The 25,561-nt window shown below is 35.6% G+C and overlaps 2 protein-coding genes and 1 non-coding gene across 3 annotated transcripts; 1 reads left to right on the top strand and 2 right to left on the bottom strand.

The window, feature by feature from the left end:
- The first annotated feature begins 447 nt into the window (after nucleotides 1-447).
- LOC127073970 (ferric reduction oxidase 8, mitochondrial) lies at nucleotides 448-2,040 on the top strand. The gene is made up of 3 exons (XM_051015219.1): nucleotides 448-615; nucleotides 703-868; nucleotides 957-2,040. Exons 1-3 carry the CDS (start codon nucleotides 588-590, stop codon nucleotides 1,192-1,194), a joined length of 432 nt encoding a protein of 143 aa, XP_050871176.1. The 5' UTR covers nucleotides 448-587; the 3' UTR covers nucleotides 1,195-2,040.
- Nucleotides 2,041-2,123: 83 nt separating this feature from the next.
- On the bottom strand, nucleotides 2,124-4,622 carry LOC127073969 (L-type lectin-domain containing receptor kinase S.1). The gene has a single exon (XM_051015218.1). The coding sequence runs from the start codon at nucleotides 4,381-4,383 to the stop codon at nucleotides 2,404-2,406; it is 1,980 nt and encodes a 659-aa protein (XP_050871175.1). The 5' UTR covers nucleotides 4,384-4,622; the 3' UTR covers nucleotides 2,124-2,403.
- Nucleotides 4,623-15,797: 11,175 nt separating this feature from the next.
- On the bottom strand, nucleotides 15,798-15,899 carry LOC127077528 (small nucleolar RNA R71). The gene has a single exon (XR_007787326.1). It is a non-coding gene; the product is annotated as a small nucleolar RNA R71 (small nucleolar RNA).
- Nucleotides 15,900-25,561: the final 9,662 nt, after the last annotated feature.

The raw sequence follows: 25,561 nt of genomic DNA on the forward strand, positions 1-25,561 counted from the left end.
TTTTATTTTATCATTATTTTAAAATATATAAGTTAAGAATATTATTTAATATTTGCATTTTAATTTCTTAAGAGTACAATCGCAATTTTATATTATAACATTAAATATAAAATATAGATAATATCCATTCGACATATCAAATATGAACGTAGATAGTTAAAATATTTATGTTTATTTAAAATTTATTATAATAAAATTAAATAAAATATATATTTTTTATTTTATAAAAAAAATTATTTAATAAAAAAGAGTATTGTATAAAAGAAAATTTTAATTTTATAAAAATAAATATTAAATAAAAAAATGGATGAAAATAATTAGTTAAAATATTAAATAAAATAATGGATGAAACATAGTGTAAAATTTTCCTTCTTAATTCACTTTCTCAAATTAGAAGAAGAAAGTTTGAAGTTTTCTATTCCCCACATATATTCTTTCTAGTATTTTTCTTGTTTCATGTAGGAGATAAGCACTTCTATACGGTCTTCCCAGGAGGTTTTTTTTTTTAGCCTCGACAAACTACTCCCTATAATTCAATCAAGATCGAAAACATGCATAGTTTCAGCTAGAGTTTTCCCTGTGAAGCTATGGAGTTAATTCTGCTGAAAGATCCAAGTATTTAATTTCCTTACAAAGATCTGAAATTGAATTATAGTTGGAGACATATTTCTATGTCAACGATTTTTTTCCGACTATTTGCAGGGCTAAAGTATAACCTTACAAGTGTTGTGATTAAATGCCAAGGGTGGTGGACCAATACTCTTTATGATTTGATACAAACCGAGCTAAACAAAGGTGCTAACAAAAGAAAGGGTATACCTGTTGCAATGGAAGAACCCTATGGACCTGCTTCATTAGACTTTTTAAAGTAAACATAACATTACACAAGGTGCTTTGAAATTTCTAATAGACTTTTTTATAAGATTATTTGAAATAACAGAAAAATTTGTCTGCAGACATGACAGTGTACATATGGTTGTCAGAGGAAATGCGATAACATCATTTCTGAGCATTTTGGCCGAGATTGATTCGTCCATCAACAGAAGTAAGTTTCCATCAAGGATACAACGTGTACATGTCATAAAGAGGGCACAAGATGTTTGTTTGTTGCATTCAATCACGCATCTGCTACTCAACCAAGCAAGCCGAAAGTTTCATTTGAAAGTAAAGTTGTTTGTCATGAAACACAACTAGAAATGGGAATTACGGAGCTGCTAAATGAGTTTGTGAAAGTGAAAACCCTGAAATTGGACAGTGTGAGCTCAAAATATTATGCAGCATATGGACTTGAAAGTCCAGTTTGGATTGCTGCTATCGTGGATGTTGTTCCATCACTTTCCTTACTTTTCTAATTTGTTTCAACCATACTATAATTTCATTCAGAAGAAAGTCCAAAGAAAAATTCCCTCTTGGATTGTGGATTTACTTCTGATAGCTGCTTTTGTCGTAGCTTTATCTTGCAGCGCATTGATAGCATTTGTGTTGAGATGGAGAAGGTTGAAGAAAGGGATTCCGCCGATGTCGCAGAAGGAAATAAGCCCCTTTGATCTATGCTTAGCTGAAATTAAAAATGATCTTGAAGTTATCTAATTTGTTTCTTTCCTTGCATTTCTAAAAATATTATATTGACTGAAAAATTGACATCTTGAGTAAATTACATTTGAGTTGAACAGATATATTAGTCAAGTTCAAGAATGAATCGTGTGGATCTAATGTTGGAGGTTTGGTTTGTGGAACTGAGAGCATGAAGGAATCTGTGGCAGCCGCGTGTCAGCAGGAATCTGAGTGTTTCAAGTTAGGTGTAAAGAGAACAGAACCATGCTTCACTTTGCATTCTCTCAACTTCACTCTTTAGTACTCTAAAAATTGGCTTCATTCTCAAGTTTTCAGATTCCTATAGTTATGTAGTTCAATAAGCTTTCTGAGTATCTCACTTGTAGAATCATATATATTTTACATGTAGTCATCAGTCATCACTAACCAGAGCACCCTTTTTCAAAAAAGTAGTTGTGATATCTCACATCTCACAAATTTTCTGTAATCAACAGCTTCCCTTTTTTATTCTTGAATGTGATTTAAAAAAGTATCACTAACAAATATGTTCACTTTAGAAAACAGTCATCTATACAGGAAGAATAATGATCTATCCATTTGTCATTATTCATATATACATACATTATACATGTTCATCCATCCAAATAAGGATAATGAACGATAATGGAAAGCAACTAAATCACACTCTCTTATACAAGCACCAAATTTCCTAACATAATTAGTGTATCTAAGGACTTTATTGAAAGTGGAAATAATCTAACCCTATACAGGAAACTTGCCAATTATCAAAGACAATCCATAAAAATCCAATCACAAAATTCCAACCATATGATGCAGTGAAGTCACTCGTCATATAGGAATAGAGGAATGCAAAGGGGCCTCTTCATTCGATTCCCTGCCCCCGCCGCCACCACCACCATTGTCATCACCATGAGCCAAATCGGACAAAACTTTCCCCGGCGCCTCTGTTGCATCCTCCCCAAGAAGAAACGCAACAACTTCCTTCATGGTAGGTCTCCTATCCGGCTCAGGATGACAACAGGCCAACCCAAGCTTCAACACCATCTCCATATCATCCACATCAAACTCACCCTTAATCCTAGAATCAGCAGCTTCAACCACATGCCCTCCTGCATACAAATCCCTCACCCAATCAACAAGCACAATCTCCTCCACCACCACATCCGTCTCCAACGGCCTCCTCCCACAAGCCACCTCCAACAGCACCACCCCGAAACTATACACATCACTCGCAGAAGTTGGGGCCGCAGCCGTTGCAGCTTCCGGCGCCAAATACCCCAACGTTCCCACCACACGTGTAGTATTTGGAACTTGTCCATGTTGGTAAAGCTTAGCCAAACCAAAATCTCCCAATCTTCCCCTCATATCAGCATCCAACAAAATGTTACCAGATTTAACATCCCTATGGATAACAACTTGGTCCCAACCATGATGAAGATAGTTAAGACCCTCTGCAACATCAACAAGAATCCTACGACGCTGATCCCATCCCAGAATTTGTGCGGATTTATCAAAAACCCATTTGTTTAAGCTTCCATTAGGCATGTAATCATAAACCAACATGAGTTCATTACCCTTTCTACACCATCCACGCATTTGTACTAAATTCTTATGCTGAAGCCTTCCCATACTTGAAATTTCCGCCATGAATTCTTTTAACCCTTGTTTAGAATCATGTTTTACACGTTTAACCGCAACCAATGTTTTGTTCATGAGAGTCCCTTTGTAAACACTTCCAAACCCTCCATAGCCTATAACAGTTTGAAAACCCTTTGTGGCTATGCTTAGTTCATCGTAAGAGAATCTATGCGGCCAATACTCCATTTCCCAATCTTCAACGTCATCTTCTTCTTCTTTTCTTTTGTTTTTTCGCCATCGAAGATATAATAATATAAACACACTCGCACAACTCAAAGCAAAAACAAAACAACCAACTGCAATCCCTGCAATCGCTTTGCCAGAAAGTGAAGACGCCGATTTTCGCTTGAACACTGGTAAATTCGCCGTGTTTAACTCCCTCGAAGTCCCTGAGTCGCTGAAGCTCCATGCGAGAACTCTCTGTGCTTCAATCCAATTCGTTTTGGAAGCTGAAAATCCAACAAACATTTCAGGAGAAACATAATTAGCCATTTCAGGATCTCTATACGAAAGCGTTGGTTTTGAAGGTTGTGAAACACCGACGGGAGCAACAGTAACGTTTATCTCCAAATTCTTGCCGTCGAAATCGATCCAAGCTCGGATGTTTTCACCGCTGTTCATTTGAACAGATACGAAGCTTCCGGTGGAATTGAAATAACCGGCAGGTGTTTGTTTTTTGGATAAGATGTTATTGAGATCAATTCCGATGTGGTTGTTGTTTTCGTCGTTGAATTCAGGGTTTTGCCCGGTATCAAATTCGACGACGAGAAGAGGGAAAACGGTAGCGGTTTTAGCGCTTGAGAATAAGCCGAAGTATTGGCTAGATAATGCGGCGGGAGGGGAGGTTGTGTTGCATAGGACGAAAGCGAGACCGAAGCCGGGGCTATTGGGGACATCTGGTAAGATGGAGAAGATGAAGGAAGTGGAGAAGGAAGTGATGTTTGAGGAATTGGAAGAAGGTTTCATGGGGAGTTTAGTGTGGTAGAAAACTCTTCCGAGAGAGAATTTGTTGGTGTCGTTGGTCATGCGGATGATGGGAGATTCGACCCGAGCGTCGTTGATGAGAGTGAGGTTGGTGGTTGTGTTGAAGGAGTTGAAGATGAAATCGAGGGCGAGAGTGGAGGGGATAAGGAGGAGAAAGTAGAGGAAGTGGAACGGTGGGGTATCCATGCCGGAATTAGTTAGCCGGAGTGTGAGTAGCAGGATAAGTTACATGGCTTGGTGTGGATAGTTTAAAGGTTTGTTTTGGAATAAGTCAACAAAGAAATGGCTGGGTTTGAAAGGGTTCGTTGAATATTCAATGAGAGTGCGTCACTGTCAGATAGGAAGCTTGATTTATCCTATGGAAAGCTTGATTATTGTGAACTTTCTGATTTTAGCCTTTATTTCTCGCTTAAATGTGTTTTTTTCTTGTCCTTCAAGCGATTTCCTTAACTTTAAAATTGTCAAGTTTGATTTTTTAAGTTATGTACTATTATGTGTTTCTTTTAAGTCAATAGATTAATGTTTTAATCCATTTTTATGTCCATATCTTTTATTCAGAATTTATTTTAATTCTTTAAATTTAAAAATGTTACATTGGTCCTTTAAAAGAAGTCACATGTTCTTTTCTTCTATTTCACTCAAATAGAGATACATTTTGTCTATGTCATATCTTAGTTTGCGTCCATCTCATAATATTCACCATTTAAACATGCATTTTCACCAATTTAAGACCTGAAGTTCATCTTCTTCTTTAATGGAAACTTGTATAAATTATTGAAGAACAAATTAATCAAATAAGTTTTTTCTTTTGAAAAATTAACCAAATAAAACTTTCAAAATTAATACTTCAACATGAAAAGATCAGTTAGTTTGTTTTTCCTAGTATTTAAAGCCAGATATGCTACGTAAGAATAAGGTCCTAGTTTATAGGTTAGTTGGTTTACATTGAATAAGTCTTTTAGTTTATGTTAGTAGTGGCTATTTTTTAGCTTTGGTTGTTTCTGTAACCGACTATTGACTATATAACAGCCTAGTATCTATTGAATAATACGCAAGGTTTTTTCTCATACCTAACATCTGGTATCAGAACGAGCGAACTAAACTGCTGCAGCAACATGTGAGAATTAAAATCGAGAGAATGAGTGACGATAAAACACTTACCAAAATTCCCCATTTTGATGGTCATTATGATCATTGGAGCGAACTAATGGAAAATCTATTGAGGGCAAAGGGTCTCTAGAATCTGGTGGAAACTGGTTTTGAAAAACCAGTTGAGGAATTTGTGCTAATCAAAGATCATCAGGTAAAACATTACCTCTACCAAGCAATAGACAGAAATGTGTTTGAGCAGATTTTGGATCGAAGCACATCCAAAATCGTGTGGGAATCATTGAAAAAGAAGTTCAGAGGAAATGAGAAAGTGAAGAAATCTCTGCGAAATGCTTTGCGAAGAGAATTTGAAATCCTTGAAATGAAGAAAGGAGAGACTATCACTGACTACTTTGCAAGCGTAATGGTGGTATCAAACAAATTACGCAGCAATGGAGAAGATAAGCCGAATTCAAAGACCGTGGAGAAGATCTTGCGGACTCTAATAGACCAATTTACTTATGTGGTGGTGTCTATTGAAGAATCAAAGGACACAGATGACATCTCCATTGATGAACTACAAAGTTCATTAGTGATGCATGAACAAAAGTTCAACCGACCCAAAGTCAACAGAGAAGATGAAGACCATGCTCTTAAAGTGGAAGAAAGAATAATTTTTGCAAGAGGCAGAGGCAGAGGTTCACCTCGAGGGCATGGTCGAGGTAGAGGAAGATTCAGCGTCAACAAAGCAACTGTCGAATGCTTCAATTGCCATAAGTTAGGACATTTCCAATATGAATGTCCTATGTGGAACAGAGAAGCAAATTATGTAGAGCTGGAAGAAGATGATCTCCTGCTCATGGCATATGTGGGTGAGACAAAGAGGAAAGATATATGGTTTGTTGATTCAGGATGCTCGAATCATATGTGTAATAACAAAGGTATGTTTTCAAGTTTGGATATGACTTTCTCTCATTCTGTCAAACTTGGAAACAATAATAAAATGGAAGTAGCTGGAAAAGGTGTTGTCAAACTAATGCTATGAGGAATCTTGTACATCGTTGGGGATGTTTATTTTGTACCTGAACTTAAGAACAACTTATTGAGCGTCGGTCATCTCCAGGAAAAAGGTTTGGCAGTGTTGTTTCAAGAAGAAGCATGCAGTATATATCATCCTCAAAGAGGATTGATTGTGAAATCTATCATGAGTGCAAACAGAATGTTCACTATCCTGTCTGAACCACTAGAAACACGTGGAACACGAGAAGGAAAGAATACGGAGGTGACTTGTCTCAATACAAATGGAGTTGATCTTTCAAAACTCTGGCATGAACGCTATGGTCGTCTCAGTTATAAGAGCTTACGCACGCTGCAGAACAAAGACATGGTTCATGGTCTTCCAAAGTTCCCAGCCTCAACTGTCACATGTGTGGATTGCTTGAATGGAAAGAAAACAAGAAACTCCTTTCCAAAGCAGTGTTCATGGAGATCAACACAGCCCCTGGAGCTCGTTCATTCCGACATTTGTGGTCCCATATCTCCCATCTCCAACAGTGGGAAGAGGTACTTCTTAAGTTTCATTGATGACTATAGTCGAAAAGCATGGGCTTATTTGCTAGCTGAAAAATCGGATACTCTGAATGGTTTCAAAATATTCAAGAGTATGGCTAAGAAAGAAGCAGGTATGATGCTCAAGTGTCTTCGTACAGACAGAGGGGGTGAATATACTTCAACAAACTTTGTCCACTTCTGCGAAGAGAACGGAATTCGAAGGCAACTTACAAATGCCTACACACCCCAACAAAATGGCATTGCGGAGAGAAAAAACAGAACAGTCATGAGTATGGTGCGAGCATTACTATCAGCAAAAGGAATTCCAAAATCATTATGGCCCGAAGCAGTAAATTGGACTTTCCATGTTCTCAACCATTGCCCCACCTTGGCAGTTAAAGATGTAACGCCTCAAGAAGCATGGAGCGGAATCAAACCACATGTGGATCATTTTAGAGTTTGAGGCTGCCTTGCTCATGCTCATATTCCATACACCAAACGAGGTAAACTAGACAACAAAAGTTCAGTTTGCATTTTCTTAGGGGTGAGTGAAAATACTAAGGGATATAGACTTTTCAATGTCGTTAGAAACAAAATTATAATAAGTCGAGATGTGGTCTTTCAAGAAGATAAGAAATGGGATTGGAAAAAAATATGAAACACAAGTTGGTATAGATTTAAAATGGGGAGAGAAAACAGAAGCTGAGGGAAGTGGAGAAGTGAGAGATGAAAATGAGGAAGATGGAGAAGTAAGTCTTGGCAATGGGGAGGTAGTCACAGAAAGTAAAAATGGAGAAGAAATAGAGTTTTCAGGAGACCAAATTGAGAGGGATATAATTCAAGGGAGAGAAAGAAGAGCTCCTAGAGTAAGAAGAGCTCCTATATATCTGAATGATTTTGTAAGTGGAGATTCTTTATCTGATGATGATGAAGTTAAAATGGTCCAAGACGCGGGAACCGAAGATCCAATTCATTTTGAAGATGCAGTGAAAGAACAAAAATGGAGGCAAGCCATGGATAATGAAATAAATTCCATTGAGAAGAACAACGCATGGACACTATCTGAACTACCAAAAGGCGTCAAGAAGATTGGAGTCAAGTGGGTTTTCAAGACTAAGCGAGATGAAAATGGCAAGATCATAAAGCATAAAGCTCGTTTAGTGGAGAAATGATACTCTCAGAAGCAGGGAATAGACTACTCTGAAGTGTTTGCTCCAGTAGCTCGGCTTGACACGGTGAGAATAGTGATAGCTACAGCAGCTCAGAAAGGATGGAAGATCTTCCAATTAGATGTAAAGTCTGCTTTCTTACACGGTCAGTTGAGTAAACAAGTTTTTGTTGATCAACCAAGAGGCTATGAAAAAAAAGGGAATGAGCATTTAGTGTACCAGCTACACAAAGCGTTGTATGGATTAAAACAAGCTCCAAGATCTTGGTTTAGTCGCATCAAAGCTCATTTTATCAAGGAAGGTTTGCAAGATTGTGACTATGAACAAACTCTCTTCACCAAGAGAAGCAAAGAAGGTAAAATCATTATTGTCAGTGTCTATGTTGATGACTTAATATTCACTGGTGATGATGAGAACTTAATGTTGGAATTCAAGGCCTCCATGATAAGGGAGTTTGATATGTCAGACTTGGGATGTATGAGCTACTTCTTAGGAATTGAAGTCTTGCAAAAGAAGGAAGGAATTTTCATATGTCAGAGACGTTATGCAGAAGAGGTTTTAGGAAGATTTGGAATGCTAGACAGCAATTCTGTCAACAATCCTACTGTACCAGGCATGCAAATTAATAGTGATGCAGAGGGTGAGCCAGTAGATGAAACTTACTACAAGCAGATTGTAGGAAGTCTCATGCACCTTACATCCACCAGGCCTATTTTGATGTATGCAACTAGTTTGTTGAGCAAATATATGGCAAAGTCTACAGAACTTCATTTACAAGTTGCCAAAAGAGTTCTAAGATATTTGAAAGGAACTATGAATCTGGGAATATTTTACAAAATGAGCAGTCAAGGTAAGGAGCTGAAGGCCTACACGGACAATGATTATGCTGGTGATGCAGAAGATAGAAAGAGTACAAGTGGGTACACTTTTCTACTCAGTTCAGGAGCTGTTGCGTGGAGCTCAAAGAAACAGCCTATAGTCACACTTTCTACTACAAAAGCAGAATTTGTAGCATCAACTGTTTGTGTTTGTCAAGCTGTTTGGATGAAGAGGATACTTGTGGTTCTCGATCATGAAGAAAGAGATTGCATAAGCATAAATTGTGATAATAGTTCCACCATCAAGCTGTCCAAAAACCCAGTTATGCATGGACGCAGCAAACACATTGATGTTCGGTTTCACTTCTTAAGAAACTTGTTCGAAGAAGGAGTTATCTCTTTAATCCATTGTGCAAGTGTTGATCAAGTTGCAGATATCATGACCAAGCCGTTGAAAGCAAATGCATTTCAAAAGCTTAGAACTTCACTAGGAATGTGTGACATTGCAGTAGTAAGCTAATGTATTTCATAATATTAGCTTAAGGGAGAGTATGAAAAGATCAGTTAGTTTGTTTTTCCTAGAATTTAGGGTCAGATATGCTACGTAGGAATAAGGTCCTACTTTATAGGTTAGTTGGTTTACATTGAACAAATCTTTTAGTTTATGTTAGTAGTGGCTATTTTTTAGCTTTGGTTGTTTCTGTAACAGACTATTGACTATATAACTGCCTAATATCTATTGAATAATAGGCAAGGTTTTTTCTCATACCTAACACAACAATGAATTAAATAAGTTTTTCTTTTAGAAAAAATAATTATCTCTTTTATAAGGGGAAAGTTTCTAATTATATCAAAGAAAATAAATTCCATTTTCACATTAGGTTCTTTACCGAATTCAAGTTCTATTTCTCTAAACATCATATGCATGATGTTGTTTTATCAAATCCTTCCCTTTGAAATCCATTGTCGCCTGCTAAGTATAACCCCGCCGCCGATGCATCCAACGCATGTGACTTCGACCAACGACTTTTATTTCTTTGACATCTTATAACATGATATACAATCGAGCAACCAATGTTATTATAAATCTATTATTGACTGTATATGCTTGGATCTATGTTGTCTTTTTTCTATGTTTGAACTTGTGTTCTGCATTTGTTATCATTTTTATTTCTTTGAACTTTTGCATAATACAACTTGTTGCAGTTTTCAATCATAGGAGGAATCTTAGTACATACATGGTAGAAAATCGTATGTGGAAGACTCGACTAGATCTGATTGTTGCTATAAAATTGATAACTCGGTGCTGAAAAATTTGCACTCTTTGCACCATAAAATATTCCTATTAACTCACAAGTTGTGTGTAGGATAAAAGAATTAAAATGGGTTTATCTGTACACCACTCACATTAATTTTTGGAAGAAGATGAAGAATTTAATGAACCTAATTGAAGATGATTCTTGGTTTTTAGACAACTCAGACTCAATAAACAATAAAAGAATACATAAACTAAATATCTTTTCCAACATTAATGTTTCCACATCAGCTGCAAATGGATGTTTTAATTGACTTTAACTAATAGATTAGAAGAAAAGGACAAATGTGAGTTAATTTGAAGAATTATAGGAATAAAATGGACGTTTTTAAAATTACACATGTCAACTAGACTCAGTCAATTTTAAATCAGATAAAAACATCTAAAACAAGATTAGATATAAGAAATGTCAAGCAAGTGAGTTTACACATGTCAACTAGACTCGCATATTCTAAACCAGATAAAAACACTTAAAACAAACACAAATTCCAATAAACCTAAGAGTATCTCCAATAGTGCTATCATTTTTAAGTTTGTATGAAACTCTTTAAAACAAACAAATCATCTTGAAGCAACTTATTCATTTGAATCTTAATAATACAACTCTAAAAAACTTATGAGATCTCACATTTTACTTATATTTTATTCAAATTAAATTTTATTTTAATTTAAAATATTAATTAAGTTATTTAAACTAATATTAATATAAAATAAATTTTAAAATTAAAATAAAAGAAAAAAAATTGTGAAAAAAATTAAAAGTTGTAAGAAAGAATTTTAAATATAATATTTTTAAATAAATATAATTTATAAATAAAATAATTTTAAAATAAATAAAATTATTTTAAAATAAATAAAATTGTATGAAATATATAATGTCAAATTGCTACTAGCATTGCCTCATTACCTCAAGTGCTATTCAATGTATTGCAAAATCAAAATAATGTTGAATTACACATTTTTTTATTAAAGCATTTGTACAAGAGAACGGTAGTTCCACCTAGCGTAGCTTTATTATAAATTGGGTTCGTTGTTTAAAAGATAGGCTTGGAACATTCCGATGGAGATGGTCTGGTGGTCTAACTACATATTCTACTTCAAAATGTAAGAATTATAACCACACATCAGAAATTAATTAAGCAACTTATCCTCCACACAGAAACCAGCTGCTCGATAAGGTTGTCCAAGAAGCTATTGAGAGAATGTTGAACTGACATCAATGTTAAATAAAGTTTTTAGATAGAATATATTTAGGTCGAAATCGTGAACGAATCACTTTTTTTTATAGTATTTCAAATATTTTTGAATGTCTTATTGTTTCTATGCAGTAATATTAAAAATAATTCAGCATATACTCGAGTTTGCATAAGACGGATAAAAACTTGAACGTATGGAAGAGATTCTAGCATTTATCTGAAGAGGAAATGTGTTTTTTGATGTGATTTCTGAATTCAGAATGATTTATTTGTAAGTCATGTTTGTGTTGTTTCATAAAGTTGAGATCTTTGATGAAACAACATTCTTTCAGCAACACTTTTACCAAAAGATGTGTTGTTTCGCCTACAACAACGTTTTCCAAGAGTTGTATGTCTTCATTCAGCAACATTTCATGAAGTATAATGAAAAGAGTGACTTTTTTTTCGGAAGTGAAATTTAGTTCGACGGATCTTGTTCTAACGACTCTAAATCGTACTTCATTTCCCATCTGCACTTCTTGTCCATCATTTACTTCAGAATAGGTTTTAAATGTTGATTTGTCATAAGAAACATGCATGATAGCACATGTATCATACCACCATCCTTGCACTTTTCCTTTGATTGACATATCTCGGTCACCGTAGAAATCATGTCGTAATTAGCATGAACAACGTTAACTTTATTTTTGGACTTGTTATGCCTACAATCTCGAGAAAAATGGTCTGGTTTGCCGCACATATAACATCCGCCTTTTCGTCCTGTTGGTCAGCTAGAGTTCTTGAACTTTTTATGTTCCTTCTTAGGGTTAAGATGGTTTTTCATGCCATCATGTTTCCTCTTTCCTTTTGCAATCACAACATTGGCTTTAGAGTATCCAGTAGACTCAAAATTTTCTCTATCCTTCGTCTCCTCCTTGATTTCGAAGGTGTTTCTAAAGTTTCTCCAACGAGAAATCCTCATAACTAAGCAACAATTTCTTCCAGTAAATTTTCCACAAAGGTGGCAATTTTGCAATGATTATACACCAACTTGTAAAGCTTATTGAATGTCTATTTTTATAACTTTTATTTTATTCATGAGAACCTGTAACTCGTGTACTTGTGCAAGAATCGGCTTGGAGTACAACATTTTAAAATCAAAGTATTTAGATATTAAGAACTTTTTCGTACCTTTCTCTTCAGTCTTGAATTTGAATTCGAGTTCCTTCCAGATCTCTGTTGCAGATTGGGTATCAGTATATATATCATATAGATGATAAGATAATGCATCCAGAATATGTCCAAGACATACAAATTCACCTTCCTTTTGTTTCTTTCGTTCCTTATTGACTTCATCAGTATCATCTTCTATTGGTTCTGGAATTAATGTCAAATTAGGATCTACGACATAGTGAATCTTCAAGGCAATCAATAGAAACGTCATATTATCTTGCCAACGGGTGAATTTTGTTCCATTGAAATTATCTAACTTAACAAGGTCCCGATTCATCACTTTGTTTCATGAAACTGAAGCGTCGGTGACCATGATTTGAGATATTATAAGATTGTTAGATAAAGCTTCTAGATTGAATGGATCCGGGCTGGAATTGTGAACATATCACCTTCCTTATAATATTTCAAGCAATCTCAAATATCTTAGAGTTTCTATGAAGGAATATCCAAGATAATTCAGCCTATACTCGAGTTTGCATAAGACGAATGAAAACTCAAATGTAGGGAAGAGATTCTACAATTTATCTGAAGAGGATATGCGTTTTATGATGTGATTTCTGAATTCAGAATGATTTATTTATAGGACATGTTTGTATTGTTTCACAAGGTTTCGACCCTTGATGAAACATCCTTTCAATAACACTTTTACCAAAAGATGTGTTGATTCGCCTACAACAATGTTTTCCAAGAGTTACATGTCTTTATTCAGCAACAATTCACGAAGTCTTACCTATTTACAAATTCAAAATTCAAACTTAAGCAACAATAAAAAAACAAGAGCAAAAACCATTTACCACATGTTGGTTGAAGGCTAGCCGCCGTATAACATCGTGAGTATCCTGCTTGCTCAGATGTGTCGTGCTCAAGTGCCGCCTACAAGCGGCCACTAGCGTCTCTAACCCATGCCCTCAGACCCCTGGAGCCAGTGTCGTCGATGGCGACACCGAAGAGGAGGTGTATGAAGGAGACAAGGAGCATAATGATTGGGACAACCACACTAGTATATGTGGCACTTTATCCGCTTTTGTCCTTTTGTTTAGTTAATGAACATAAGTCTTTATAAAGGTTTTTAATGTGAGTGTCACTTTCTATGTAGGACTATTTCCCAAATATTTATTGGCATTTTGTCACATTTATTTTTTTGCCATTTTAGAACATACCCATGGGCATTTATTGTTCATAAATTACAACAACCAGCAGTATGAAGTGAACATAAGATGGATGTGTTGCAAAGAAAATCCAAGTTGTAAAGAGTTGTAGTTCCATTGATGTGTGATACTGAGATGCACCAACAACCAACCACCTAGTCATGCATCATGCTTAATCACAGTGCAAATACAATACACAAACACCAGACGACAAGAGCCTGTAAACCTACAAGATCACATAGAAAAAAACTAGCACAAAGAGAAATTCCTTATGAACTCAACTCCAAATAACCGACTACCTTCTAAAATTCAACAAGGATCCATGAAATTCCTCCAATAAAAAACAAGAAAATAGTCAAACTCCATCACCAACTGTTACACCAGATCAGCAGCTCCTAAAACATACCATAATATCAGACATTCAATAGGGACATAACTAGCATTTAGCGAAGAAATTTTAATGTACTAATTCGATAATGGAATTAGTTAGAATTTTTGCAAAAAGACAAGGCAATGTTACATGCTTTTCGACCAAAGACATTGGAGAAAACCATTGATAAATTCCCAAAATATGGTAATATCTCATAGTGAAAAAGGAATTTATTTAACTTGGTTTATAAGTTTCTAACATAAAAATCTCATTTCCTTAATAGAATGATGTTTGTGCATGTTTACTCATATTTGGTTTACTTTTGTGTAGATTGTGGCACTCAAACAATGGATTGGAAAAAAAGTATAAAAAGGCATCCTACTAAGCTTGTCGGGTGAGCACGGAGCGAGAGAAGGGTGAGCTCGCCCAGCGAACCAAAAGTCAGGCCATGCGAGAAGATTCCATAGAGAAAAAGCTTCATGGTCGCCCAATGAGGAACAGGCGACACAACTCTGAAAAATTCCATAAAGGAAAGTCTTCATTCTCGCCCAACGAGGAAGCTCGATGGGCGAGAAAAATGCTCATCTGGAGACAAGGCAGTTTAATGGATGAGCTAGCAAAAACTTCAACTTGAAGAAACCTGGCTTGCCAACCGAGGTTGTTACTCGCCGTGCGAGATCAACAACACATAAACACTATAAAAGGGCATTAGTTGTAACTAGAAAGGGGGACTAGATTAGAGACATTTTGGGACATAGAGAAACACGGTAAACAACAGGAAAGTGTGATTCTTGAAGATCATAAGTTGGATACGCATCAGTCGGCGGGAAACAGATGTGATGCACGTTCATCTTCAAGCTTCTATTTTGTACCAAGCTATTATGAGTAGATAAATCCATTTCTTGTTGGGATTTGATGTAGTTCACCGTAACAGTATGTATGTTTATTGATCATGGCGTTATATACAATTTATTTATGAATTAATATCGATGTTATCTTTGTTTTGATGTCTAAGTTTATAGATTGGAGTTGATATTGAGAAATAGGGTTCAAATCTTGATCTAAGATAATCATTTGTTAGATTCTAAATGTTATCCGCAAATTTAGGTTTAATATTCACCGCAAGTATTGATTCTTAATGTTACCTTATCAGTAAACTACTTATTCAATCGATGGATGAAATCCAATCTTGGCAAGCTCTCATATCTTTGAAACATTATCTATCATTTATATATTTACATTCTGTAACTATAAACCATCAAACATCTTGAAAACTTCTACTTAAAATCATATCAACTTTTGAACGGAATTGATATCACACTAGTCTCTGTGGATATGATATAATATACTTACTTCGGATTACTTACTTTTCATTAACAACACAGGGGCACTCGCAACAACCTAAGATGGTTAGCTTGACTCACCAACACTCCCAACAATCGACAAGCAAAGATGAAAACCGGACTGCTTCATATCATTTATGAAAATTCATTTGCAGAGCTGGACCATGAAGATCCTTACACTAATCTCATTAAGTTCTACGAACTTTCCGGTACACTTGGCACACCTGAAGCTGAAGAAGAAGCAGTTTTCATGAGATTATTCCATATTCCCTGATCGGTAAAGGAAAGTATTGGTATCTGGACCAACCAACTCAAGTCATGACCAACTGGGATGTCTTACAGGAAAATTTTATGAACCAATTCTTTCCACATAATAGATTCTTGGATGAAAAGACAGTTATTTCTGCATTCACAAAAATTTCAATAGAAATAATCTGTGAAGCATGGGAGCGCTACAAATCCATGTTGCATAAGTGTCCAAATCATGGCTTTGATGATCTCACACAAATCCACATCTTTCGCAATGGAATTCAGCCGTAACCAAAGATTATGTTTGATGCAACTATTGGTGGTTCCTTATCGCCCCAAAGTGTAGAGGATGTAGTCTCTATCATTTACCGTATAACTCTCAATGATCACCAGATTTAATATAACAGAGGTACGACACAAAGGAAACCTGGAATTCTTAAGCTATGAGCAGATGACGTAATCTTAGCGCAAAACAAGCTTCTCAATCAAACAGGGGAAGACTTAACCAATCAATTATCAAAGCTCCCACAACAACTCAAAAAGATGCATGGAACATCGAGTAAACCTCAACATGTAGCTTTTTATGAACTTTGCACATGTGATCATCTAACCGGTTTTTGCCCTCTAGTTAACAAAGAAGTAAATTATCTAGGAAACTAACAACAAAGGCAAGCATCATACCAAGGCAACCAAGGATATCCACGTGGAAACAACGCAGACTATGGCCAAGGTTAGAGCCAGGATGTGGGACCTCAAATAGGCAAACTCCATATCAAAATTTTAATCAGCATCCTTAGAATCCTCCTCAACCAGACATAACTTCAAAGTTGGAAGATACATTGAACTAGTTTATGCAAGTTTCCATTTCAAATCAAAATAATACGGATGCATCGATCAAAAATCTTAAAACACAAATAGGACAGATTGCAAAACAACTGACTGACCAACAAGGGGCAGCATTCACCGCCAATACTCAAACTAATCCAAAGGGGCGCTGTAATTCAATCATAATCAGGAGTGGGAAAGTGATTGAAACAGGAGTTGATGAGAATTCTGAAAAAGAAAGATGTGTTGTTGAATCAAAAGAAGATCAAGGGGAAGGAAGAAAAGAAATTAAGCAAGAAGTAGAAAAGAAAAATAATGAGGTAGTTTTAGTTGAAAATGAACAAAAATACAAAAAAGAAAAAGTGGATAAGGAGCGGAATACAAAGAATTAGAAAATGAAAGGAAAAATGTTGATTCCGCCAGTACAAAACTTACCGTACCCTCATGCCCCCACCAAGAAAGTCAATGAGAGGCAGTTTGGCAGGTTTCTGGATATTTTCAAAAGACTACAAATAAACATGCCATTTTCTAAAGCCTTAGAACAGATGCTGACTTAGTCCAAATTCATGAAGGAAATTCTTACGAAAAATCAGAGGTGCACAGATAAAGATACAATCCAAGTAGATGCTAGCTGCAGTGCCATCATACAGAAAAACCTTCAACAAAAAGAAACGGATCCAGGACAAGTTACATTACCTATTACTGTAGGAAATGTAAATGTAGGCAAGACATTGATTAATCTAGGTTCCATCATAAATTAGATACCATTATTAGTGATAAAACGGATTGTCGATCTTGATATAAAAAACACAAAGATGAAACGCCAACTAGCAGACAAATCCATTACCTGACCATCAGAGATAGCTAAGGATGTATTAGTTAAAGTTGATAAAATTTTATTCCTTATAGATTTTGTGGTGATGGATATTGAGACACACGATGATGTTCATCTAATTTTTGGTCGACCATTCATGAAAACGGAAAAAATTATGATAGATGTGGATGAGGGAGTGATGAAAGTAAGAGTGCAAGATGAAGAAATCAAGTTTGTTTGTTTGAAGAAAGCAAGCATTCAACCATCAAAGTAATATGTTGTCAAATGGATGCTCTTGACAAAGCAATGGAAGAGGATAATATTGGTGACTATATAACATATCCTGAAACACAACTGGAAGCTTTCATACTAAAAGAGGAAATGGATATAAACACATTCCCAAAGAAAAACAAAGGAATCAGAAGAATTTGTGAGAAAGGAAAAACTTGCAAGAAAGCCATTCATGATGCTGTCAAGAGGGCCACACCAATAAAGAGACAGAACAAGAAAAATCCACATGATGGTGATGGAGATGATTAGATCATATCACAAAGACCACCTTCAGTTCACTTGAAAAAAGGCGTCGAGCTAATGACGTTAAACAAACGCTTATTGGGAGGCAACCCAATTTTATAATTATATAAGTTGTCATTTATTGATAAATGTCACAAGTGAGGTAAATTGCATGAAGGATGCCCAACAAAGATTTTTATGGAACACTGCATTCTACTAAGCTCGCCTAGCGAGCCCTTTTCTAACCTAGTGAGAGTAGTAGAGTCAGCAATAGAGACATTCATGTCATTTAATCCCCTTTAGTATTTTGTGTTTTTTTTTAGTAATATGGATTTTTGAAAATGTCATATATTCAGCCTCTGTTGGTTGTGTTCAAACACATGTCCTCTAAATGGTTTAAAGAAGGAAAAGAATGGAAATGTCCAAGTTGACATGAATTAACAACAAATGTAATGGTAATGATACAAACTTGAAAGAATTGAAAAAGCCAAGGTACATGTTTATTGCTTTCTATGGACATAATGTGAATATGAAACTGGTAATTTTCATAAAGCCGGTTCATACACTCTTTTGCAAGAACATGTCTCATGCATGAATTACTTTAGAACCAACATTAAATGTGAGGTAGCTTTTCATTATTTACCATATGCTCAGGAGACTGGTAATTTCATGTTTTAACTCGTTTAATTCATGCTTAATCTTGCATTTATTTTGATATTTGTGGAAGCATAGAAATGATCAACGCACTTCTTTGAAATTGAGAAAAACCATCTAACCAAATGCAACCCTATTTTTCCTTGTGAATGAGTGAAAATTTGAAAACCCCTTTTGAGCCAAATGAAATGAATCTATCATCTATGAATTGAAAAATTAACTAAGTAAACCACTTAGTGAATTTATTCTCTTTTATTCAAAATCATAAAGTTCATCCATGATATATTCTAAAAGTTTTCTTGAGTTAAACATTGATTGATATCCTTTGCCAATAATTAAAGAGAATTCAAAGCAAGAGTAAGGTTTTGTTCAAGTTGGGGAGAAAAGGGAAAAGTCCTTCAAAAACAGAAAAATATAAAAATGAAAAAATTGAAATGATGTGAGAAAAAGAAAGATGATTAATGAAAAAGGAAAAAGGTGAATGAAGAAAGAGAAATAATACCAAAAAGAATGTGTTCAATGAGGGTATAAGTAGGTTTTTGGATGAATAACTTATTGAAAAGTATCAAATCTTGTGAATACGCTTCTAAAAAGAAAAACCACTTTTTTTCATTATCCACATATATGACCCTTCCTTGGTACCCAAGCCATATTAAAATCATGTAAAGACTTAAGTGATCTATGTTTCTACATATTAGAATGATTTGTTTAGAGGAATGAATAATTTGATCTAGATGTTAGCAAGATTATCAGATGAGAGTTTAAATCCCACATGATTTTCCCATATATAAAAAGCGTGTTAGGTGTGATTCATGATTGACATGGTTATCAATTTGGATTGTTTGACATGAATTTTGTGTTGAAAACTTGTTTCATAATTATATTTTGATCCTAGCAAAGTGACGAGCATAAAAACATGGATGTGCAATTTTGAATTGAACCATACACCTTGGTTATCTCTCTTAAAATTTTGGTTGATCAGGTAGAACTTGGTATAGAAACTTTTGATTTCAATTGTTCTTTAAGGCTTTGACTTAAGGACAAACAAAGTTCTAAGTTGGGGATAGTTTGATAAGTGCCCAAAATATGGTAATATGTCATAATGAAAAAGGCATTTATTTAACTTGGTTTGTAAGTTTCTAACATATAAATCCAATTTTCTTAATAGAATTATGTTTGTGCATGTTTACTCGTATTTGGTTTACTTTTGTGTAGATTATGGAACTCAAACAATGTATTTGAAACAAAGTACGAAGAGGCATCTTATTGAGCTCGTCAGGAGAGCAAGGAGCTAGAGCAAGGCGGCCTCTCCTAGTGAACCAAAAGCGAGGCCCAGACGAGAAGATTTCATAGAAAAGAAGCTTCATCGTCACCATGCGAGTAGAAAGAGACATAACTTAGAAAATTTCCAGAAAGGAAAGTTTTTATTCTCGCCCAGCGAGGAAGCAGCGAGGAAGCTCGTTGGGAGAGCAAAATGCTCGCCAGGCAAGACAAGGCAGTTTAATGGATGAGATGGCAGGAACTTCAACTTGAAGAAACCTAGCTCGCCAGGCGAGATCAGCAACATATAAACACTGTAAAAGGGCATCAGTTGTAACCAGAGAGGGGGAATTGATTAGAGACAATTTGGGAGAGAGAGAGAGAGAGAGAGAGAAGAGAGAGAGAGAGAAACAAAGTAAATAATAGGGAATGGTGATTCTTGAAGATCAGAAGTTGGATACACATCAATTGGCGGGAAATCACATTTGATGCATGTTCATCTCCGGTCGTCCATTTTATACCAAGCTACCATGAGTAGCTAAATCCATTTCTTATTGGGATTTGATGTAGTTCACAGTAACAGTATGTATGTTTATTGATCATTGTGTTATATACAATCTATTTATAAATTAATATCGATGTTATCTTTGTTTCAATGTTTAAGTTTATAGATTGGAATTGATATTGAGAAATACGGTTCGAATATTGATATGATATAATCATCTGTTAGATTCTAAATGCTAGACATAGATTTAGGTTTAGCATCCATCACAAGTACCAATTCTTAATGCTCCTTATTGGTTAATAGGCGGAGAAATTGTAGATTAAACAATAAGGTCGAACTCTCATAATAAGTTTAGACATAAACTCTGTTTGTTAGCGATACATGATGATATTGATGAATATCTAGATTTTGTATAACTGATCAGTAAAAGACTTATTCAATCGGTGGATGAAATCCAATCCCGGAAATCTCTCATATCTCTGAAATGTTATCTATCATTTATATATTTACATTTTGTAACTAGAAACCATCAAACATCTTGTAAACTTCTACTTAAAATCATACAAAAGTTGAACGACATTGATATCACACCAGTCCTAGTAGATATAATATAATATACTTACTTTTGATTACTGTAAATCAACCATCGATGTTCGACATATGAAGGATTTGGTCTAGTACTTAGTAAAATTTCCAAAAGTTTTGTTATTCACCAAATTCGACAAATAAGAGGAGGTTTGACCAAATAAAATTCAAAATCAAACAAAATAATTGTGTTTTGGTCTCATCTAAACACCAAAGACACGTGAAGATCAATCGAAGGCAGGCAAAGCATGTAGAGGTGACGTGTCAAATGTGAGACAGTTGAACATTAAAGATAATTAGTTTCGTAGTACTATAAATAGGGATTCTTGTGTTAGGATTTGGGGCGCAAAATCATTGTAAACTTCAATACAAACTCAAAGTATCCATACATAAGAGGGAAATAAGTCTCTGAAGAAAATATACTTGCCTACCAACTTTTACTTATGAAAATAAAATTTTCTTTTCATTTCATCTACATTTACTCGTTTTATTATCATTCAAGTTGCTATTTTGAATTAGTCAAAATCATTGACACACTTCCTTTCAAACTTAATAATTTTTCCAAAGTAGTCAGCATTCAACTCAAATATCCGACAACATTAATGCACACTTCCTTTTTCCAGAAATTTAGCACAACATGCCCTAGGATTTACTAGTTTGGTCCTTCAAGCAATAAATTTAAAACTAAGTGATTGTTTACCAGAAAAACATCGATAAACAAATTGCCACGCCCAGTGGGACATATTTGTTCAAACTTTTGAATTATCTCCTTTGAAAAAAAGTGTTGTATTTTTGTTTGTTTATTGAGAGTTTTCTCGTGCTGAATAATGTTTTCTGCATCTAGACTTTTATGCGCTTGAGGAGTGGTAGAACTCTAGTCAAAATGGTTCTCCCTAAGAATACGTCACTCCCCCAAAATAATGTTCCAGATACTGAACACCCTACCACATCGACAATTGGAATGACAAAGAATACAAATCCCACAGGGACCAATGAAACTATCCTTACCGTAGTAACAAGTGCAACATAGATGCCAAGAGTGGTGGTTTCATTGCCTGTGGCAACAAGCATTTCAACTACTCTCAGGCCCACACACCCTGCTATAGGGGATCCTAGGTCTTCTTATATTCCAAGTTTTATAATGCCTCTAGTTTATGGGGATCTCACTTATGGTATGCCAACTATGATGATGATAGGATTATAGAGTAACATGTCAACGTATGCATCTAATAATGCAATGATATCATATCCTTTAAATCAATATGTGGCGTCAAGGTCTGTCATTAGCAACCCTGGCCGAATAATTTAATCTGGAGGGACTGGGTTTGCCCTCCCAAATACGTATGCCCTAATAATGAATTCCTTGTTGTCCATAAGACAACCGATGGATGAAAGTAACCACGAGATGGTTAACATGCTTACTCATTAAATTGGTACAATGTTCAACCCTCTAATTTAGAACGCTAAAAAAAGTTACCAATTACTAGCCAATCAAATGGGTTGAATAGTCGATTTTTTCAGCACCTCTCACGCCCAAGCACAACTGACTCCTCAAATTGTGCAAGCCAGGCCAATAGGGATACTTGACAATGGGTTCACCCCTGTTAATTAAGGGCAACATCAAGAGGGTCTTTGACCTATCGACCCCCCTTATGCGTGGGGGAGGAGAAGAGTATATAGGTCAAGTTAACCCAAGAATAGTTATGGTAGATAGGAACCAAGATGTTGAGGAGGTAGTTAGGAATGTTCAACAAGATAACCTAAGGGGGAAAATAATATAGCCCACGTGGTAAAAAATATCCTAGCCTAGAATGACCTTAGTGTAGGACTACATAGGCCAAATTTTGTGTCTCCTTTGTCCAAATATGTGATGCAAGTTGAACTCCCTAGGGCCTGTAAAGTCCCTAAATTCACCAAGTTTCTAGGAGACACATGTGAGTCAAATTTCGAACATACTGCTCGATACCAAACTGAAGCAGATGACATAACAAATAATGAGAATTTAAAAATGATATTTTTCCCAAATTCCCCAACAAAAAATGTCTTTACATGGTTCACAATATTTCCTCCTCATTCCATACATAATTAGAATCAGTTGGAGAGAGTGTTCCATGAATAGTTGGCTAGTGTCATGCACAAAGATCCTGAGTCAGTTAATGACTACCTAAATAGGTTCAGGTTGTTGAAGGCAAGGTGTTTTACCCAAGTGTCTAAACATGAATTGATCGGAATGACCGATGGGGGTCTAGACTATTCTATTAAAAAGAAACTAGATACCCAATATCTAAGAGATATGACCCAGTTGGCTTATAGGTTTGATAGGTCGAACGCCTAAAGGTCGAGAAGGCCAGAAAGACTAAGTTCCATAAAAAAGAGAAGGCTGCCTATATAGAGACAGATGTGAGAGACTAGGAATCTGACATAGGATATGAGGAGATTGAAGAGAACGACGTAAACATGGTAGAACTAAAGCCACAACCTCCCTATGTTTGTAAATTTTTGAAACCATCCGACGGAAAGAATCCAGTTGAACCTAAAAACAACAAATTTCTCACCAAAACGTACACCTTCAACGTAACTAAATGCGACGAGAGTTTTTACTATTTAGTTGATGCTGGCTAAATCATAGTCATAAGGGACTAAAACTGACACCTTTTGAGCAATGAAAAAAAAGGATTTTGCAAGTTTCATAATTTTCTAGGTCATAAGACTTCTCATTGTGTCTTTTTCAGGGATTTGGTACAAGGAGCGTTGAATGAGGGAAGACTAAAGTTTGATAATAAGGATAAAGCCCCAATTAGGTGGATTCTGGCCCTCTGCAAATCAAAGATACAAATTATGTTGAATCACTCGAATGTTTAATGGTCAAGGCTACTGAGATCCCCGACATGCCAATGGAAGTTTCTGAGTCGGAGTATGCAAAAAAAGTCAAAGCAGTTTACCCCGACACTTAAACACATTTTTCTTGTAGTGTATATTCGTATTGTCTTAAGTGACGGCAAGGATCTTCTTGTGGAAGTCCAGCCTTTGTATTCATATTACCTTGAGAGACCGCAAGAATCTTCCTGTGGAAGTCTAGCGTATTCATATTTTCTTGAGAGGTGGCAAGGATCTTCGTCTTGAAGTCCAACATATTTGTATAATCTTGAGAGACGACAAGGATCTTCCTGCGGAAGTCCAACATATTTGTATTACCTTGAGAGGCGGCAAAGATCTTCTCGTGGAAGTCCATCGTATTCGTATTGCCTTGATAAGCGACAAAGATCTTTTTGTTGAAGTCCAACATCTGCAATCACCTCGAATGGTGGTCGAGATCTTTCAACGAAAGTCATTCTCTTCCATAGCGTATATATTCTTCTAGCGTTTCGCGTATATCATGCATAATTTTTACAAGTTTGAAAGAGAGGGGACGTCTCCTACCCACGCAGGGGAAATGAGCGACGCTCATTATTCAAAGTAAGTCTTAAAGAGTTCTTTAAAGAAGTTACAAACGACAGAGATATTAATTCACCTTATTCAACAATAAAAGTAATTAACTAAAAGATAGAGTTACATATGTCCAAGTTGTTAGTCTTATCGGTGATCTCGTTATATAAGTACATGTTTTCAAGATTATCTTAACTGACTCACATTTTAATACTCATGATGTAGTTGACATATTTCACCTCTTTATGGGCGACTATATGATAAACTTTGTCCGCCAAATTAACTCGTCAGAGTCCGCTTGCCAGTTAGCTCGCCAAAAGATGAGAAATAATAAATAAGATGTGAATTTAGTTACTCAAAACATCACTGATACTTAATAATAACATGTATTCATAATCTAGGAGAATGCGTTAGCAAGCTAAGAAGTATGATTTACAACGGTCATGTGTTATATTGAGAATATATTTATTTTTCTAAATAACCCAAAAAATAATGAATGCCAAAAGATTACAGTGACCATTGGATGTGGGTATAATTGCACGGGGTGTTTGCTTGCATCATACAATAATTTTGAAAGAGTTAAATATAGTAGCATTGCCCACAGCTTTCAACAAATTTCCTGAAATCTTTCTAAAGTTATAACAGTTGGTCCTGAAATCTCGTATTTTAGAATAAAATAGAAGGCAAAAGAACTGATTGATTAGTTATAGCTATGACGGAGTTAAATAATTAAGAATAAACAGAAATTGGCTGCCGGAATAGAGGGGTGAATTTCTTACGTTTACTCACTGAGATGATTGGTCTCGCGAGCTGGTTTGACCCGCCCTGAGTCGGCGAGTACTCTGAGTTACCATTCTAATTAAAAGTATTACGTGTATGGCTATTTCACTGTCCTGTATATACTACTATCCAATATACTTTAATCCAATATAATCAAAGATGAACACACATTATAATTCAATTGAAAATGGATATATTCAACCGAATAAAGAGTAGCACCTCATGACTTCACAGAAGATTATGCAAATTTCTTCCATTGAACTTGAGATTTTGGGAGGAGTGTTTGATTATGAATTCGTCCATGACGGCACGTATCTATGGTAGGGTATCGGAAACACGGCTACCTTTGGTATCCTCTGGTGTAGGGTATGAAAATACTACAAATAATATATCTTACGTTCGCAAAATGACTTTTAACTCAATTACATATGCGAGGTAACAAAAGGTGGAATGCAAAATGACTTTTAACTCAATTACATATGCGAGGTAACAAAAGGTGGAATGATTACAAGTCAGTTTCTCTTCCGGTTTTTAAAAATGGA

The sequence above is a fragment of the Lathyrus oleraceus genome, chromosome 4, assembly GCF_024323335.1.
Source record: "Lathyrus oleraceus cultivar Zhongwan6 chromosome 4, CAAS_Psat_ZW6_1.0, whole genome shotgun sequence".
Classification (NCBI taxonomy): Eukaryota; Viridiplantae; Streptophyta; class Magnoliopsida; order Fabales; family Fabaceae; genus Lathyrus; species Lathyrus oleraceus.